Consider the following 18,721-nt stretch of genomic DNA (forward strand, 5'->3'; position numbering starts at 1 on the left):
TAATATGATAAAGTATTGAGAAAAATCATAATAGTTTCTGAAAGTGACGATATACGTTCAGAACAAGTTTGGCCATAAAGAATATATTTAGACTGATTTTTGTCCAACCTGGAAGTGATGAGGGCCTCACAGGAAGAGAATAGCTAATAAGAGTCTTGGAGTGCAGTGGGGACAGGGAGAAGGAACCGGGGAATTCCTAAGAGTTTATTTAGGGCTGAGGCGGGGGTGGGGGCTTTGGGAGCTAAGCAGAAGGCGGTGATTCAGAGAAGGCCTGACAAGGCCTAAGTACTTGTGTAACTTGTAGGGCCCCAAGGAAAGAACAATCTGCTGTAGCAATATTTGACAGACGTGATGGGGTGGAGTGCAAGCTGAATAGGGGGTTAGTGAGGAGCTCTGTGAAGGCAGAACTGATTTGGTTGGAGATGATGCAATTTCAGAAGTTCCTGGAAAGGGCAGCGAGGAGCCTAAGCGTGGCTCTGGAAAGGCTTCATCTGAGGTAGTTCAGAAGACAGCCCCACGGGCAGTTACAAGTCAGCGCGCGGGGGAGAGCTTTCCGAGAGGGTGGGTTTGAGCGCGACCTTCCCGGGGGCGCCGCCTCTCCTCCTTCGTTAGAACGTGAGGAGGCCTTGAGAGCGAGGCCGGGGGCAGGGGCGCTGGGCGACGCTGCGCCGGGGGAGGCGGCGCCGGGAACTCCCGCCCGGGGTGCGCGCCCAGGCCCCGCCCCCGGTGCACGTCATCAGGCCGCGCCGCGCCGCGCCGCGCTGCCCGGCGTTATTCCGTCCCGCCCGCGCGGCGGCGGGTGCTCTGTCACCGCCCGCTGTGGCCATGGCCCGCGGCCGTGGCTGGTAAATTGGCGACCGGAGTTCCCGACGCGGCCCCGGTCCTGATGGCGGCGGCGGCGGCGGCGGCGGCTCTGGCAGCGGCCGACCCCCCTCCCGCGATGCCGCAGGCGGCAGGAGCCGGAGGGCCCGCCGCCCGTCGGGACTTCTACTGGCTGCGCTCCTTTCTGGCCGGAGGTGGGTGTCAGCCGGGGGGACCCGGCCACGCTCGGGTGGCAGGGCGGGACCCGAGGCGGATACGGTGCTTGCGGCCGCGGCGACATCCTCGGACTCTGCCTGCTTCAGTGCCCGGCGGGATATTTGCCCCGACCGGTTGTAACTCTTTCTAATAATCACTTGACAAGTGGCAGCAGGATCCTGGGGAGGAAGGGCCTCGAGCTGGCGGAGATGGTGGAGGGACTGAACCAAGCGCCCCTTGCTTCAGGGTTGGATAGTAGGGGAAAGAGCCGAGTCCTTCCTTTACAAAGACTCCAGCGTTTCTGTGAAACATGCTGGGCGCCTCTTTCTTGTTATAAAGACCATTTGCTTTGAAGAAATTTGCTATTTGCTTTAAAGAAAGCAAATATTGGAGGTCAGCTTTTTAAGCTGACTTGGAAATTGTGCAAAACTGTCTACAACCAAAACGAGTTCCAGGGATCCTAGTAAAACGTTCTATAGCTACATGACAGGCAGCTGGCGCGGCCCTTCTATCCGGGGCGCTGTGAGGCCACAAAGTTCATAATTGTCTCTCGGAAATTTCCTCTGCCTCCCATAAAGAACTATTTCAATCCCTACCCTCTCGTAATTGATTGTCTGGGTTGTCAACACTTAATTAATTAATTAATTATGAGAGAGAGAGAGAGGCAGACACACAGGCAGAGGGAGAAGCAGGCTCCACGCAGGGAGCCCGACGTGGGACTCGATCCCGAGGCTCCAGGATCACGCCCTGGGCCGAAGGCGGTGCTAAACCACTGGACCATCCAGGGATCCCCAAGGCCAGGAACTTTTTAAATTTCCGCATTATACAAGGGCTTTTAGAAAGCATATCTTGGGGGGTCCCTGGGTGGCTTAGCAGTTTAGCGCCTGCCTTCGGCCCAGGGCGTGATCCTGGAGACCTGGGATCAAGTCCCAAGTCTGGCTCCCTGCAGGGAGACTGCTTCTCCCTCTCCCTCTGCCTATGCCTCTGCCTCTCTCTCTCTTAGTCTGTGTCTCTCATGAATAAATAAATTCTTTTAAAAAAAGGTTTTATTTCTTTTTCCTAAATTTTTATTTATTTATGATAGTCACAGAGAGAAAGAGAGAGAGGCAGAGACACAGGCAGAGGGAGAAGCAGGCTCCATGCACCGGGAGCCCGACGTGGGATTCAATCCCGAGTCTCCAGGATCGCGCCCTGGGCCAAAGGCAGGCGCTAAACCGCTGCGCCACCCAGGGATCCCCTCTTTTTCTTTTCTTAAAAATTATTTTGTTCTGATAAAAACGACGTTCATTTATAAGGAATATGAGTGCCTACTATGTGCCTGCTACATAGTGTGTATCAGGGAACAAAACACAGATCCTGGAGTTTGCATTGATTGGAGAGTTGAGGGGAGAAAATAAATAAAATGAGAAAGTAATTTATATAGTATGTTACAAGGTGCTGAAGGCAATGGGGAGAAGTAAAAAGGAGATTGGGACAAGGAATGCAGAGGCCGAGTGGGCTTGTTGTTAAATAGGACGGTTCTGATAAGTCTTGTGGAGAGAATAACCCTTGAGCAGACTTGAATTAGCAGGTTTAGCAAGTTGATGTCTGAAGAGGAGCATTTCAGGCCTTAAGAAAAACTATGTAAGTTGAAACCAAGTGGTGTTGATGGGGGAAGGAGGTTAGAGAGGTAATGGGGAGTCAAATGAAGGGCTTTCCAAACAATTGTAAAGGGATCCCTGGGTGGCGCAGTGGTTTGGCGCTTGCCTTTGGCCCAGGGCGCGATCCTGGAGACCCAGGATCGAATCCCACATCAGGCTCCCGGTGCATGGAGCCTGCTTCTGCCTCTCTCTCTCTCTCTCTCTCTCTCTCTGTGACTATCATAAATAAATAAAAATTAAAAAAAAAAAAAACAATTGTAAAGATTCCAACTTTTGTTTGCAGTGAAGTAGGAACTGCCATACTGTTTTCGAAAATGTCTGTTCCATTTTGTGTCTCCATTATCTTGTTAACACTTGTTAATAGAGTTTGTGTCCTCTGTGTTTGTGTAGGTGTGTGTGTTGCCCTTTAAATAGGTGTTTAATGGTATGTAATTGTGTTTTTAATTTGCAGTTCCCTGATGACTAATGCTGAATCTTTTCATATTCTTTTTGGCCATTTGTGTCTTACTTGGTAAAGTGTTGCTTCAGATTTTTGTAAAGTAAATAACTTTGAAGGAGTTTCTGGTCCCAGTGATATGAAAAAAGATCTTTGGGCGTACATAGCCTCCCTGTGCCTCAGTTTTTGCATCCTTTAAACCAGGAAAGAAAATTTCTTACCTCAGAAGGTTATAACAATTAAATGAGATAGTACCTATAAAAGCCTTGGCATACTGTCCTCAGGTAAATCTCTTAGCCTAGTACCTGGTACAAAGTAAACACTCAAAATTTCTTAACTATTATTGTTGATTAGCAGTGGCCTTGGCCAATATCTTAACCTCGTTTGCTCAAAAGGAAGATCAAAGCTGGGTGACCTAACTCAATGGATTATTATAATGATTAATTGAGTTATAAAGTAATGTGATTAAGTGAGTTAAAATACTATCAAAGGTGGGGCACCTGGTTGGCTCAGTAAGTTAAGTGCCTGCCTTTGGCTCAGGTCATGATTCCAGGGTCCTGGGATGGAGTCCTGCATTGGGTTCCCTGCTCAGTGGGAGTCTGCTTCTCCCTATCCCTCTGTGCTGTCTCTTGCAAGTAAATAAATACATTTTTAAAAAGATTTTATTTACCTATTTATTAGAGACGCAGAGGGAGAAGCAGGCTCTATTTCACACCCTGACCCAAAGGCAGATGCTCAACCAACTGAGCCACTCAGGTGTCCCAAATAAATACAAATCTTAAAAAAAGATACTATAAAGTAAATGAACACATTCTAAATAATTTCATTATATGGTTAAATCATAATGACTGAGAAGATAATATTCTGAATCCAAATATACTCAAATGCAAATTATTTTTAGTTTATCAATTTTGGGTAGCTATCATGATTTTCATTAGTTCAGATAAGAGAAGCTTGATATAGAAACTTATGTGTGGATTTTTTTTTAATTTTAAAAATATTTTATTTATTTGAGAGACAGAGAGTGCGCAAGCAGGATTAGCAGCAGGCAGAGGGCTGAGCAGGGAGCCTGATGTGGGACTCGATCCCAGGATCCTAGGATCATGACCTGAGCTGAATGCAGACGCTTAACCAACTGAGCCACCCAGGTGCCCCCTTATATGTGGATCTAATATTTAAATAGAAATAGGCATTTTGTTTTTGGATATCTCAGAATTTGGATTTTAATTAGCATTATTACATGTTAGGCTATTAAATAAATGTGTGTGGACTTTGAGTGATTTTGTCTTACATTTTAAAAAGTTTATAAAATAAGACTGAGTGCCTATTATGTGCCAGGCCATGTACTGGTCTCTGGGGATATAGTAGTAAAGGCGACCCACAAAACCCAGTCCTCTTGTACCTTCTGAATCAAATATGCAATGGTGAAGAGCTTAATATAATCATAAAAAGACACCAAGACTTTTACCCATCTTTTAACAGTAAGAGCCTATTTTACCAACTGTTTATAACACGTAAGATACTTTACAAAATTGTTTTAGTCTGTTCGGGCTACTATAACAAAAATATAATCTGGGTGGTTTATAAACAACTTTCTTCGTTCTTTCCTTCCCCTTTTTTTTTTCTTTAAAATTTTATTTATTTATTCATGAGAGACAGAGAGAGAGGCACGGACACAGGCAGAGGGAGAGGGAGAAGCAGGCTTCATGCAGGATCACACCCTGGGCTGAAGGTGACGCTAAACCGCTGAGCCACCCAGGCTGCCCTCCTTTCTTCCTTTTTTATCAACCAGCAAGCTCCAGACATTTATTTCTTATAGTTCTGGAAGCTGGTAAAGCCAGATCATGGTGTCAGCAGAATTTGATGTCTCGTGAGGACCTGTTTCTTCATAGACTGCTCCTTCTCTTTATGTTTTCACATGGTGGAAGGGGCCAGGGATTTCTCTGGGCATTTTAAGGGCATTAATCTCGTTCATGAGGGCTTCACTCTGCTGACCTAGTCAATTCCTGAAAGCCCATCTCTAAATACCATCATACTCAAAAAATAAAGATAAATACACACATACATACATACATACCATCATACTGGGAATTAGTTTTCCACATATGAATTTGGGAGGATACAATCTATACCACAGAGGTTTTATAGGGATGCCTAGGTGGCTCAGCGGTTGAGCATCTGCCTTTGGCTCAGAGTGTGATCCTGAGTCTAGGGATCGAATTCCGCATCGGGCTCCCTGTGAGGAGCCTGCTTTTCCCTCTTTGTCTCTGCCTCTCTGTGTCTCTCATGAATAAATAAATAAAATCTTTTTTTAAAAAAGTCTTTATGTATTACCATCTTAAAAGCATGACATGCTAATAAGGCTGCCCTGTATTCTGACCTAAACAAAAGCCCATGTACACACATTACTGTCATCCATATGTCTGCACAGTGGCATGTGGTAAGGACCAAGTACATAATTGCTGAATATATAAACGAATGACTGAATTTTATGGGTAAAAGTTGGTTATTTCAATGAAAGAGTCATCAAGAGGAGGTTACTTGAAACAGTTGGGTAAATACCTTTAAGTGTCTGTCTCCATAACTACATTTAGCAAGATTCCCAGTGTTCATCAGGTATTAAGGAGAAGATTTACGCTCTTCAAATTTATTTATTTATTTTTTAATTTTTTTTTTTAAATTTTTTATTTATTTACGATAGTCACAGAGAGAGAGAGAGGCAGAGACACAGGCGGAGGGAGAAGCAGGCTCCATGCACCGGGAGCCCGATGTGGGATTCGATCCCGGGTCTCCAGGATCGCGCCCTGGGCCAAAGGCAGGCGCCAAACCGCTGCGCCACCCAGGGATCCCTTCAAATTTATTTTTAAGTCTGACATACTCTATTAGGTTACAGGGAATGGGGGCCAATCATCTATCTGCATATCCCTGCAACTGGGCAGTTCTACCCGTGGAGACCAAATTAGAAATCAGAAGGTGTGCTGGCTGAACAAATAACAGCTTCCATGTGGAAAAAATGGTATGCAATTTCATCCTAACTGTTTAAAAATTTTTTAGGTATTGCTGGATGCTGTGCCAAAACAACAGTTGCTCCTTTGGATCGAGTAAAGGTTTTATTGCAAGCTCACAATCACCATTACAAACATCTAGGTGAGTTAATGGTTGTTAAAGGTAAAAATGAATGAAAATACTGTTCATCTGCTGGCTTTATTTCCAGTTTTGAATTATAGTCGTAAGAGGATACAAAAGGGAGTCAAGTTTGGGGGCAAATTTTATAGAGATTTATCTCTTACTTGCTTTAACCTTTTCAGTTGCAGTAGTAGTTAAATATATAATAATTTTAGGATACTGATATTCTCTAAACCAAAATCTTGGAATCATTGAAGTAAGTACTATTTGTTTATTGGAATTAAAGAGTCACATTCTTGGGTGCCTGGGTTGACTCAGCATCTGCCTTTGGCTCAGATCATGATTCCAGGGTCTTGGGAGTAAGCCCTTGTGAGAGATTGCCTGCTCAGTGGGGAGCTTGCTTCTCCCTCCACTCTGTCACTTGCCCTACTTGTGCTGTCAAATAAATAAATAAAATCTTTAAAAAAAAAAAAATAGTCACATCCTTTCTAAACACAAACACGACGGCCTGATTTTTAAAAAAAATATCCAATTAGTGATGGAGATAAGTTTTCTTCCCTTATTTATTTATTTGTTTATTTATTTAAAGATTTAGGGATGCCTGAGTGGCTAAGTGGTTGAGCGTCTGCCTTTGGCTCAGGGTGTGATCCCCAGTCCGGGAATCAAATCCTGCATTGGGCTCCCTGTGAGAAGCCTGCTACTCCTGTGTCTCTGCCTCTCTCTGTGTCTCTCATGAATAAATAAATAAATATTTTAAAAAAATTATTTAGATTTATTTATTTATTAGAGAGATAGCTTGTGGGAGGAGAGAGAGGGTTGGGAGGAAGAGGCAGATGGAGAGAGGGGGAATCCTGAAGCAGACTCCCTGCTGAGCATGGAGCCCAACATGGAGCTTGATCCTGGGATCTTAAGATCATGACCTGAGCTTGAAATCAAGAGTTGGCCACTTAACCAGTGAGCCACCCAGGTGCCCCTATTTTTCATTTTTAAAATAATCTTTACACCCAACGTGGGTCTCCAACTAATGACCTCCAGATCAAGAGTTGCACACTGTACTGATTGAGCCAGCCAGGCACCCTATTCCTTTAAACACCTAGTTAAATCTAGAAATCTTGGTGCAGGGGCACCTGGGTGGCTCAGTGAAGCATCTGCCTTTGGCTCAGGTCATGGTCCCAGGGTCCTGGGATTGAGCTCCAAATTGGGTCCCCTGCTCAGCAGGGAGTCTACTTCTCCCTCTCTCTCACCCTACTCAGGTGCCCCTAGAGCTTATTTAAAAAAAAATAATATTAATTGACTAGGAGCAATGTTCAGATGTATTAGATAAATGAAGACATTATAAAATGGTTTAATCATACTGCACTTTATTTATTTTTTTAATTTATGATAGTCACACAGAGAGAGAGAGAGAGAGAGGCAGAGACAGAGGCAGAGGCAGAGGGAGAAGCAGGCTCCATGCACTGGGAGCCCGACGTGGGATTTGATCCCGGGTCTCCAGGATTGCACCCTGGGCCAAAGGCAGGCACCAAACCGCTGCGCCACCCAGGGATCCCTCATACTGCACTTTACGTAAATAAATTGGGCACCTGGGTGGCTCAGTGGTTGAACATTTGCTTTCAGCTCAGGTCATGGTCCCAGGTCCTGGAATCGAGTGCTGCATTGGGCTCCCCACAGGGAGCCTGCTTCTCCCTTTGCTTGTATCTCTGCCTCTCTCTGTGTGTCTCTCATGAATAAATAAAATCTTAAAAGAAAAATAAATGAAAAGAACCAATTATTTTTCTAGTTGTGTTTTTAAAATGTGATTTTTCTCAAAAAATGTAGTGAATATTTATGTTGTAAGTTATAGTTCATTTTCTTATCAATATTTTTATTTTTTTTAATTTTATTTTATTTTTTTTCTTATCAATATTTTTAATAGTAAGTCTGTACTTTAAAGAAAAAAATTGCTGCTTTTTCTGTGTCCAACAATGAGCACAGTGTGCTGCTCATATATAGAATCAGACCTTTGAACTTACTGAGACAGTATATAAAACTGGAAAGGAAGGAATTTATTTTTTTTCATTGTCCACATTAAGGGTAAAGAGGAGATGAATTATGTTACCCAATATCTCAGGGTGTTTACAACAACCCAACATATGAATGTCTGAGCTGGATTGTTTTATTCCTTTAACCTCCTCCCCATGCTGGTTTATGTTGTTTTGTTTCCTGATTTGTAGTCATTAGATTACATATTCACATTAGATTTCACGCTCTACAGGACTACATGCCATGGGTTACAGCATACCCTTACAAGGCATGCAAAATTTGAAGTGGAATTCCCATAGTGAAACAATGAACTGTTGCTGTAGTATATGGAGTTTCATGTATCTTTAAAACATATAAGCCAAAAAAATTATATATATGACTTGTAATTTTCTTTTTAAATGTTTTGGGCATTTTATTCTAATTGCCTCTCTTTTTATATGTATGCATAAGGTAATTTATAAAATTTTGTTTCTTAATTTTTATTATTTATTTTTAAAATATTTTATATATTTATTTTAGAGAGAAATAGCTTGAGCTGGGGCCAGGGAGGAGGGATGGGGAGGGTCAGAGGGAGAGAACCCCAAGCTAACTCTGCGCTGAGCTCAGAACCTGACTCAAGGATCAGTCTCACAAACATTATATTTTCTCATTCATTTGGGGAATATAAATAATAGTGAAAGGGAATATAAGGGAAGGGAGAAGAAATGTGTGGGAAATATCAGAAAGGGAGACAGAACATAGAGACTCCTAACTCTGGGAAACGAACTAGGGGTAGTGGAAGGGGAGGAGGGCGGGGGGTGGGGGTGAATGGGTGACAGGCACTGAGGGGGGCACTTGAGGGGATGAGCACTGGGTGTTATTCTGTATGTTGGCAAAGTGAACACCAATAAAAAATAAATTTATTATAAAAAAAAAAAAAAGGATGAGTCTCAGAACCCTGAGATCATGACCTGAGCTGAAATCAAGAGTCAGATGCTTACCCTACTGAGTCACCCAGGCACCCCAAATTTTGCTTTTTTTAAAAAAAATTTTGCTTTTTTAAACATGTATTTTCCCAAAAAAGATGAAAATGTGCTATTGAATAAAACTTCTACTTTAGCTTCTTTTTAAAAATGTGTATACTTCCAAGGCATCAAAAACTATTTTTTATATTGAAGCAAAATTATTCTAGCCAAATGGAAAACAAAGGAGTACAATTAGAATCTTTCTTTCCCCTACTTTGTAGTGTTAGCATAAAGATTTTTTTTCCTGCAATGTATTGAAAATCTTTGACTGCCATTCAGCTTTTTACAGTTCAGTATGATGTAAAAATAGGTGAATCATAGTGGGATTCTTTAAAAATCTTTACTTTTAATTTTATTGTTTTTACTTTTTTTTTTTTTTTTTAAAGATTTTATTTATTTATTCATGAGAGACAGAGAGAGAGAGGCAGAGACACAGGCAGAGGGAGAACCAGGCTTCATGCAGGGAGCCCGACATGGGACTCAATCCCGGGTCTCCGGGATCCCTAGGTGGCGCAGCGGTTTGGCGCCTGCCTTTGGCCCAGGGCGGATCCTGGAGACCCAGGATCGAATCCCACGTCGGGCTCCCGGTGCATGGAGCCTGCTTCTCCCTCTGCCTGTGTCTCTGCCTCTCTCTCTCTCTCTCTCTCTCTCTCTCTGTGTGACTATCATAAATAAATAAAAATTAAAAAAAAAAAAAAAAGTAACAATCCCGGGTCTCCAAGATCAAGCCCTGGACTGAAAGCGGCGCTAAACCGCTGAGCTACCAGGCTGCCCATGTTTTTATGTTTTTATTTAAGTTTTTTTGAATGTGTGATGTCACAGGTTCATAATTCAAAAAGTATAAAAATAAACATCTTGTTATTTCCTCCTTGTAATTAAGCATTTTTACCAGGTACTTCCATTTCCTTTCAGAGCTGATGTTCACATACATCTACAGACATGCTTATATTTTACCAAATGTTATTTCCTTCTATTCCTAGCTTGATAAAATAGGTAAAGATACAGAGGATTTAAATCACACACAAGCTTGATGTACGAGATACACAGGGAACTTTGTACCCTACAGATTATATATATTCTTTCCAAAACATTTCTAACATTTGTAAGAATTGGTCCAGTGTTGGGGCACCTGGCTGGCTTGGTAGTGTATACAGCCCTTGATCTCAAACTTGTGAGTTCAAGCCCCACTTTGGGTGTGGAACCTACTTGAGAAAAAAAAAAAAGTATTCAGTGTTTTGCCATAAAGAAAGCCTTAATTTATTCATTTCCCAAAGTCAAAATAGTACAGACTATAAGTTGAAGGAGAAAAACAATGATCTGTAGTAAATCTCTGTGGATATTTAAGAGCCATTTGAAAACATTCAATATTGCTCTTTCTCTGTTATTTTGTTTTAGGTAAGAATTTTATAAAAAGCATATGGTTAGATATGGACTTTAAACAGAATTTGAGAATCTTTGGCTTTTTTTTAAAGGATTTTATTTATTTATTCATTTATTTATTTATTCATGAGACACACACAGAGGCAGACACAGGCAAAAGGAGAGGCAGGCTCCTTGTGGGAGCCTGATTTGGGACTCGATCCCAGGACCCCAGGACCACTACCCAAGCCCAAGGCAGATGCTCAACCACTGAGCCACCCAGGTGCCCCATCTTTGGCTTTTATTTTTTATTTATTTTTATTTTATTTTAAAATTCTATTTATTCATGCATGAGAGAGAGAGAGAGAGGCAGAGACACAGGCAGAGTGAGAAGCAGGCTCCATGCAGGGAGCCCAACGTGGGACTCGATCCCAGGTCTCCAGGATCATGCCCTGAGCTGAAGGCAGCGCTAAACCACTGAGCCACTGGGGCTGCCCATCTTTGGCTTTTAATAGAGGAATTTCTATTATTCTTTTTTTTTTTAAATTTTTATTTATTTATGATAGTCCCAGAGAGAGAGAGAGAGAGAGAGAGAGGGGCAGACATAGGCAGAGGGAGAAGCAGGCTCCATGCACCGGGAGCCTGACGCGGGATTCGATCCCGGGTCTCCAGGATTGCGCCCTGGGCCAAAGGGCAGGCGCTAAACCGCTGCACCACCCAGGAATCCCTATTATTCTGATTTTGTGTGTGTGTAATCATATATTCTTTTTCATTCACCATCATAATGTTTTCTCTTCGTTTCTGTGCTTTCCAACACATGCACACCTGCACACGCGCACACATGCACGCACGTGCACAAACACTGCACTCCTGCTGTCATGACCATCTTGTTCCGTCCCTTGCCATCTGGGTCGACCCGCTCACCCCTGTACTTGACTCTCCATCCCAGCTAGCAAAAAGAAAAAAAGAAAAAAAAAAAAAAAAGCACAGAAATTTTTTTTTTCATGAAATAGTTAAGAGATTTTATTCTAGTAGCTATAATTACAGTGCTTGTTTGTCGAAATGAAAACTGAAAACAAGTATACAAAACAGTTGATTACTAATCGTGTATTGAAAGCAGTAAGAGGTTCCACGACACCAAATAAACCAGTTCTGAGAACTTCCCCAAGATAAAGTTGAACAGCTCCAGCTTCTTCAGTGTTTATCAAAATACAAAAGAAAACAGTAGAGGTCGTTGTTTTGATGGCAAATCTGACCCTTGCAGGCTGAGGGAGTGAAAGAAAGCACATGTAGACCGGGGCTCCCGGGGCTCGGGGCTGAGATGCTGGGATGACTGGCCTGCCCGCCTGCACTCCTGCTGGTGAGACCCCAGGCAGCCCAGAGGAAGCCAGAGTGCCCACACTGCCCCCAGGGAGGCCGGGGTCCCTCCGAGGGGTCCGTGAGCGGTGATGCAGCCCCCAGCCCATCTCCTGGGCAGCCGTGTAAGCACAAGTACAAGCACAAATGCTAGGGGATACATGGTCAGCAGCATACAGATTAAGGAAAGGCCTTACCAGTGCCAAGCAAGTCCCCTTGCATCTCTGGACAGTTTCTACCCCCACCCAAGATTAACTGTCACCCTGACAGTTATTTGCATAATCGTGATACTAAAGCCTGAGAAAGAAATTACAAGAAAGAAAAAAAGCAACTAGAAGCCAGTCTCATGAAAATAGATGCAGACTCCTTAACAAATATTAGCAGATTGAATCCAGCCATGTAGCCTTTTTTTTTTTTTTTTTTTTTATAGCCAATAATACATCTGGAAGCTTGGCATCTCTTGGAACTATTCTCCCATTATAAATAAAACTTGAAAACTTTAAAAAAAAAAAATTTCTGTGCTTTCTGTCCTCCTGAGCAACCTCCCCCACTTTTTTTTTTCCTGGATTTCCTTTTTTGAAAGTACTATATGTATTTTACTTCTACTAAGTGATTTCTCTGAAAATCCTTTTTAACAAAATATTTGTGATAATTAAAGAGTTTTAAAGACTAATATGGTAAACATATGTGGACCCACACAGAGATTCAGAAATAAACATTACTGGTACAGTTGAAACTTTTACTCTCTCATCTTCAGCCTTCCTGTCCCAACTAGGTAACTGTTATTTTAAATTTGATTATTCTTAAATTAAATTGTTACAAATACATTTGAATCAAATAAACAGGGTCTAACCTTTGTCCCCTCTCCTGCAAGAGAATTTTTTTGGTGGTGGGGAAGTATATTTAATTTCATTATTCATGTGTTCTAGGAGAATTTTTACATAGACACATATATGGTGCAATGATGATTCGAATCTTTCCCTATGGTGTAATCCATAGATATATATATATATATATATGAAATAGAATTATTCTTTCTCTTTTTCTAAAGATTTTATTTATTTGAGAGAGAGCATGAACAGAGGGGAGGGGCAGAGACAGAGGGAGAGCAGGAAGCTGACTCTCCATGGAGCATGGAGCCCTAGCAGGGGCTTGATCCCAGGATCCTGAGATCATGATCTGGGCCGAAATCAAGAGTTGGGCCCAACAATTGAGCCACTTAGGAACTCCTCTTTTTTTTTTTTTTTTTTTTAAGATTGAGGGTTACTTTTTCTTTTAAAGGGTGGAAGTTATACAAGTGCTTGCTTTAGTTATTTATTTTAAGTTCCCTTTATTTGCTTAAGCCATTTAAAGAAAATTATTTATTGATGAGAGAGGCAGAGACAGGCAAAGAGAGAAGCAGGCTCCGTACAGGGAACCTGATACGGGACTCGATCCTGGGACCCTAGGATCACACCCTGGGCAGTACTCAAGGCAGATACTCAACCACTGATGCACCCAGGCACCCTTCCCCCAAATTTAAATAGTTATAATAGGGGCTGGCTAGGTGGCTAGGTCAATTAAGCCTCTGGCTCAGGTCGTTATCTTGGGGTCCTGGGATCCAGCCCCACATCCGAATTTGTGTTCAGCATGGATTCTGCTTGTCTTTCTCCTTTCTTCCTCTCCTCTCTTTCAAGCAAATAAATAAAATCTTTTTTTTTTTTTTTTAAGATTTTATTTATTTAGTCATGAGAGAGAGAGAGGCAGAGGCACAGACAGAGGGAGAAGCAGACCACGCAGGGAGCCTCGATCATGGTCTCTAGGATCTCACCCTGGGCTAAAGGTGGTGCTAAACCGCTGAGCCAGGCTGCCCTAAATAAATAAAATCTTAAAAAAATTGTAATAGTTTTTAAATTTGTTTATTTAGCAATTCCCTTATGTATCTAGGTCAGTCTGGGAAACCTTCCTTTATCCTTCCAGAGTCAATCTGCAGTGTCTGGTCCTTGAATATATTTGTTAACATTTTTTTGATTACTGTAAGTTAATATAATTTGTAATAATTATAAATCTATTTTGCTATACTATATGGCTGATTTTTTTGTTTTTGTTATATGTTTTATATTTTTATATGAGATGTTTGTATAATTTGGACTTCTGTATTTTAGGTAGGTTTAAATGCTAATCATAAATTACTATTCATGTAATTTCTCAGACAAAATTATATCATGAATGATAGCGTCATCATCTTTTAAGTGATTGTTTTGAAAATTTGAATTTAGATAGTTTCCTCTGTTTTAATAGTATTTTTCTTCTAAACACTTTTCCAAAAATAGGAGTATTTTCTGCATTGCGTGCTGTTCCCCAAAAGGAGGGATACCTTGGATTATATAAAGGGAATGGTGCAATGATGATTCGAATCTTTCCCTATGGTGCAATCCAGTTTATGGCATTTGAGCATTATAAAACGGTACTTGAACTTTTATCTTGTTTCCTTTTTGTGTCCTGAATATCATACTTAGTTGACAAGGCATTTGCTTTCGCCTTTAAAATTACTTTGGATGAATGGGTAAAGTAATACCTTTTTGAAGGAAAAAGACTTGTGATAATTTAAATTTTTAAATATAACTTGGTTTTGGAGGTATCTATTTTAGACTTGTTAGTCATTTTTGAGCAAATTGTTTATGTACACACTTATGAAGAAGAGCCAAAATATACCTCAAGTAGATAATAGTAAATTCATAAAATATTAATAGCTTTTTAATGTGCTTTTTGTTTCTCAGTTATAGGAAAGGAACATTGTGGCTTTGGATTTTCTTACTAAATAAGATAGTGAAATCATATGGTGAAAGTCCATTTTTGAGTAATGCTATCACTTAACAACTTTTCCTATCCTACTCATTAATTGATTTTCTCTTTGTTGGACTGAAAGTTTATGCTCTCAAATAACTTAGAAAAAGGTTAAATATGTTAAATTTTACAAGTATCTTAAAAAGAAAACAATAGAACGTTCTCAGCTCATCAGTCAGAATTGATGCCATCAGTATATCAAGAATTCATTGTCCGTAGTAGCATTTTATTTGTACTATACCATTCACTCTTTAAGTATTTGTGGTCATCAACATGCAACATAGTATATTTGGCAATCATAAATTAAGATTGTAAAAGTGCAGAACTAGAGCAGAGGCTACAGAGGAAATACCTGAACTGTTCATCATGTGCTAGAACACTGTTCACTTTTATACCATTGCACTTGTTTCACTTATGTTTAATACTGATTTTCTTTTCACTAGTCCTGTAACTTTCTTGAAATGCCTTCATTATGAAACAGTGAAATGAGAAGTACTCCAAAATATCCCATTTAATATGATGTTTTTGGTTTCTAGTTAATTACCACAAAGCTGGGCGTTTCTGGTCATGTGCACAGATTAATGGCTGGATCCATGGCAGGTAAGAGGAATGGGTGTATTTTATTTCTGACAAATTAATTTTCTACTAAAATACACAATTTGCTTTAAGTAATATTTGTGACATTGATTAAGTAGCACACCTTTGTCATCTTCCTATACTTAGACATGTAAGAAATCATTAATATCCCACCTCAAAGTATTTTACAGTAGGAAAAGGTAAGGAATAGTCTAAATGTATAACTCTGTGAACAACATACATTCCCTTTTTTTTTTTTTTTTTTTTTTTTAAGATTTTATTTATTCATGAGAGAGACGGAGAGAGAGAGGCAGAGACATAGGCAGAGGGAGAAGCAGGCTCCATGCAGGGAGCCTGACGTGGGACTTGATCTCAGGACTCCAGGATCATGCCCTGAGCCAAAGGCAGGCACTAAACCATTGAGCCACCCAGGGATCCCCATACATTCCCTTTGACAATTCTACTTCTGGAAATGTTTTTTTCTTTCAAGCATTTAAAAAAATTATAATGACTATAATAATACATACTCCTATACAATGAAAATAATTCTACTCCCTAGAAGCAGTAACTATTAGCAATTTCCAATACTACTCTGTAAGATTAGAACCTTTCTTTTACAGTTATCTCAAGACTGTTTTCTATATCAATACATAGATCTTTCTTATTTTTTTTTAAAGACCTGATGTTATTTTCTAATTTATGAATGTATCATGATTTATTTAATCCAGTCCCTTATTGACTGGCATTTGGAATATTTTCAGTTTTTATTTCACAAATAACACATTGTACTTGTTATGGCTGTAGAATAAATTTTGACAAGGGAAATTCTTTTATAAAAGGATATGTGCATTTAAATTTTGATAAGTTGTTTAGTTGATCTTCATAATGCTTCTTTTTTTTTAAGATTTTATTTATTCATGAGAAACACAGAGAGGAGAGAGAGCAGGGCAGACAGGCAGAGGAAGCACATTCCCTGCAGGATCACATCTCTTTCTGTGTCTCATGAATAAATATAATCTTTAAAAATTTTTTTTTTAATATTTAGCAGTTAATTATGAGTAAGGTTCATCAGCTTTCCAATGTTTATTGACCATTTCTGTTTCTTTTACTTTCAGCCTGAGATGTTTCTAGTTTTTTAAATACTTAATTTTGCTTAAAAAAACTAGAAATTTTTTTTTATGAATTTGGGAATAAGGACATTGCTTTTGTTTCTGTCAAATATTGTTAATAGTTTATTTCTCAGTTTTATTTTATTTTTTTAAAGATTTTATTTATTTATTCATGAGAGGCACACACAGAGAGAGAGAGAGAGAGAGAGAGAGAGAGAGAGAGAGGCAGAGGGAGAAGCAGGCTTCACGCAGGGAGCCGGATGTGGGACTCCATCCCGGGTCTCCAGAATCACACCCCGGGCTGAAGGCAGTGCTAAACCGCTGAGCCACCGGAGCTGCCCTATTTCTCAGTTTTATTTATTTATTTTATTTTTTATTTATTTATTTATTTTTAATTTTTATTTATTTATGATAGTCACACACAGAGAGAGAGAGAGAGAGAGAGAGAGAGGCAGAGACACAGGCAGAGGGAGAAGCAGGCTCCATGCACCGGGAGCCCGACGTGGGATTCGATCCCGGGTCTCCAGGATCGCGCCCTGGGCCAAAGGCAGGCGCCAAACCGCTGTGCCACCCAGGGATCCCGATTTCTCAGTTTTAAATTTGTCTTTTAACCTTGTGATTTTTTTTTTTTTTTTTCAAGAAAAATCCTCTAAAATTTTCACACTCATCCACATACCCACACCCACATCTATAGAAGTTTTACATAGCCAATGGATTAGTCTTTTGCACTGTGGCTTCAAAATTTGTGTTGTGAAAAAAAAAAAAAATTTGTGTTGTGTTTAGAAATGCTTTCTTTATTTTTTAGAAAAGATTTTCTTTTTTTTTTTAATTAAAAAATATTTTCTTTATTTATCTGGGATGGGGCAGGAGGTGGTGGGCAGAGGGAGAAGGAGAAGCAGACTCTCGGTTGAGCAGGGAGCCTTATGTGGGGTTCCATCTCAGGACTCTAAGATCATGACCTGAGCCAAAGGCAGATGCTTAATGGCTGAGCCACTCAGGTCCCCCTGCCTTCTTCATTCTAAGATAAAAACAATTTATCATGTTTTCTATAAAAATTTTATTTTTAGGGTAGCCCTGGTGGCGCAGCGGTTTAGCGCCGCCTGCAGCCCGGGGTGTGATCCTGGAGACCCGGGATCGAGTCCCACGTCAGGCTTCCTGCATGGAGCCTGCTTCTCCCTCTGCCTGTGTCTCTGCCTCTCTTTCTCTCTCTGAATGAATGAATGAATGAATGAATGAATAAATAAATAAATCTTTTAAAAAAACTTTATTTTTAAAACTTTTTTATATTGATCTTTTTAATATTTTTTTTTAAAAAATTTTTTTAAATTTTTATTTATTTATGATAGTCACAGAGAGATAGAGAGAGAGGCAGAGACACAGGCAGAGGGAGAAGCAGGCTCCATGCACCGGGAGCCCGACGTGGGATTCGATCCCGGGTCTCCAGGATCACGCCCTGGGCCAAAGGCAGGCGCCAAACCGCTGCGCCACCCAGGGATCCCGATCTTTTTAATATTTATATAATTAATAAAGTGGGGATTGAATAAAATTTTTCTCCAGATGACTGGTCACTCATGTCAACATTATTTTTTCGATAACTTACCCTTTTTTCTGATTTTTAAGCACTCTATCATATACTAATTTCAGTAACTTTATATTTATTTTTAAATTAAATTTAAATTCAGTTAATATATAGTGTATTATTAGTTTCAGAAATAGAGTTATGATTCATCAGTTGCATCTAACACCTAGTGCTCATTGCATCACATACCCTCCTTTTTTTTTTTTTTTTAAAGATTTTTATTTATTTATTAGTGAGAGACACAGAGAGAGGCAGATAAATAGGCAAAGGGAGAAGCAGGCTCCATGTAGGGAGCCCGATGTGGGACTTGATCCCAGGTCTCCAGGATCACGCCCTGGGCTGAAGGCAGGCGCTAAACCGCTGAGCCACCCAGGCTGCCTCTCACATGCCCTCCTTAATGCCCATTACCCAGTTATCCCATTTCTCCCCTTCAGTAATTCTATTTAAGAGAGGAAGTAAAAATGTGTACAATGGTATTTAGCAGCAAAGATGTTCATTGCAGTTTTGTTTATCATACCAAAAGGTCACTTAAGATGTAGCTATAAAAGAGTGGTAAAAAAAATTCCACGTATCAGACTATCTAAAACTCTTGAAATCTACATGTGTGATGTGGTAGGGAGAGTAGTGGGGACAGATGTACTGACCATGTAGGCCCTAAAAGGCAACAAAAA

The 18,721-nt window shown here is 40.4% G+C and overlaps 1 protein-coding gene across 2 annotated transcripts in view; it reads left to right on the forward strand.

Moving 5' to 3' along the window:
• Positions 1 to 748: 748 nt before the first annotated feature.
• SLC25A16 (solute carrier family 25 member 16) overlaps positions 749 to 18,721 on the forward strand; it is a 64,783-nt gene continuing 46,810 nt past the window's right edge. Inside the window, exons 1-4 of one of the 2 annotated variants that reach the window (XM_041749645.1) lie at positions 749 to 1,016; positions 6,148 to 6,240; positions 14,273 to 14,406; positions 15,323 to 15,386. In XM_041749645.1, the coding sequence (XP_041605579.1) occupies positions 887 to 1,016; positions 6,148 to 6,240; positions 14,273 to 14,406; positions 15,323 to 15,386 (421 nt within the window). In that variant the 5' untranslated portion in view covers positions 749 to 886. The remainder of the gene's footprint in view (positions 1,017 to 6,147; positions 6,241 to 14,272; positions 14,407 to 15,322; positions 15,387 to 18,721) is intronic. The other variant, XM_041749644.1, reaches the window with a different exon arrangement.

The sequence above is a fragment of the Vulpes lagopus genome, chromosome 3, assembly GCF_018345385.1.
Source record: "Vulpes lagopus strain Blue_001 chromosome 3, ASM1834538v1, whole genome shotgun sequence".
Classification (NCBI taxonomy): domain Eukaryota; kingdom Metazoa; phylum Chordata; class Mammalia; order Carnivora; family Canidae; genus Vulpes; species Vulpes lagopus.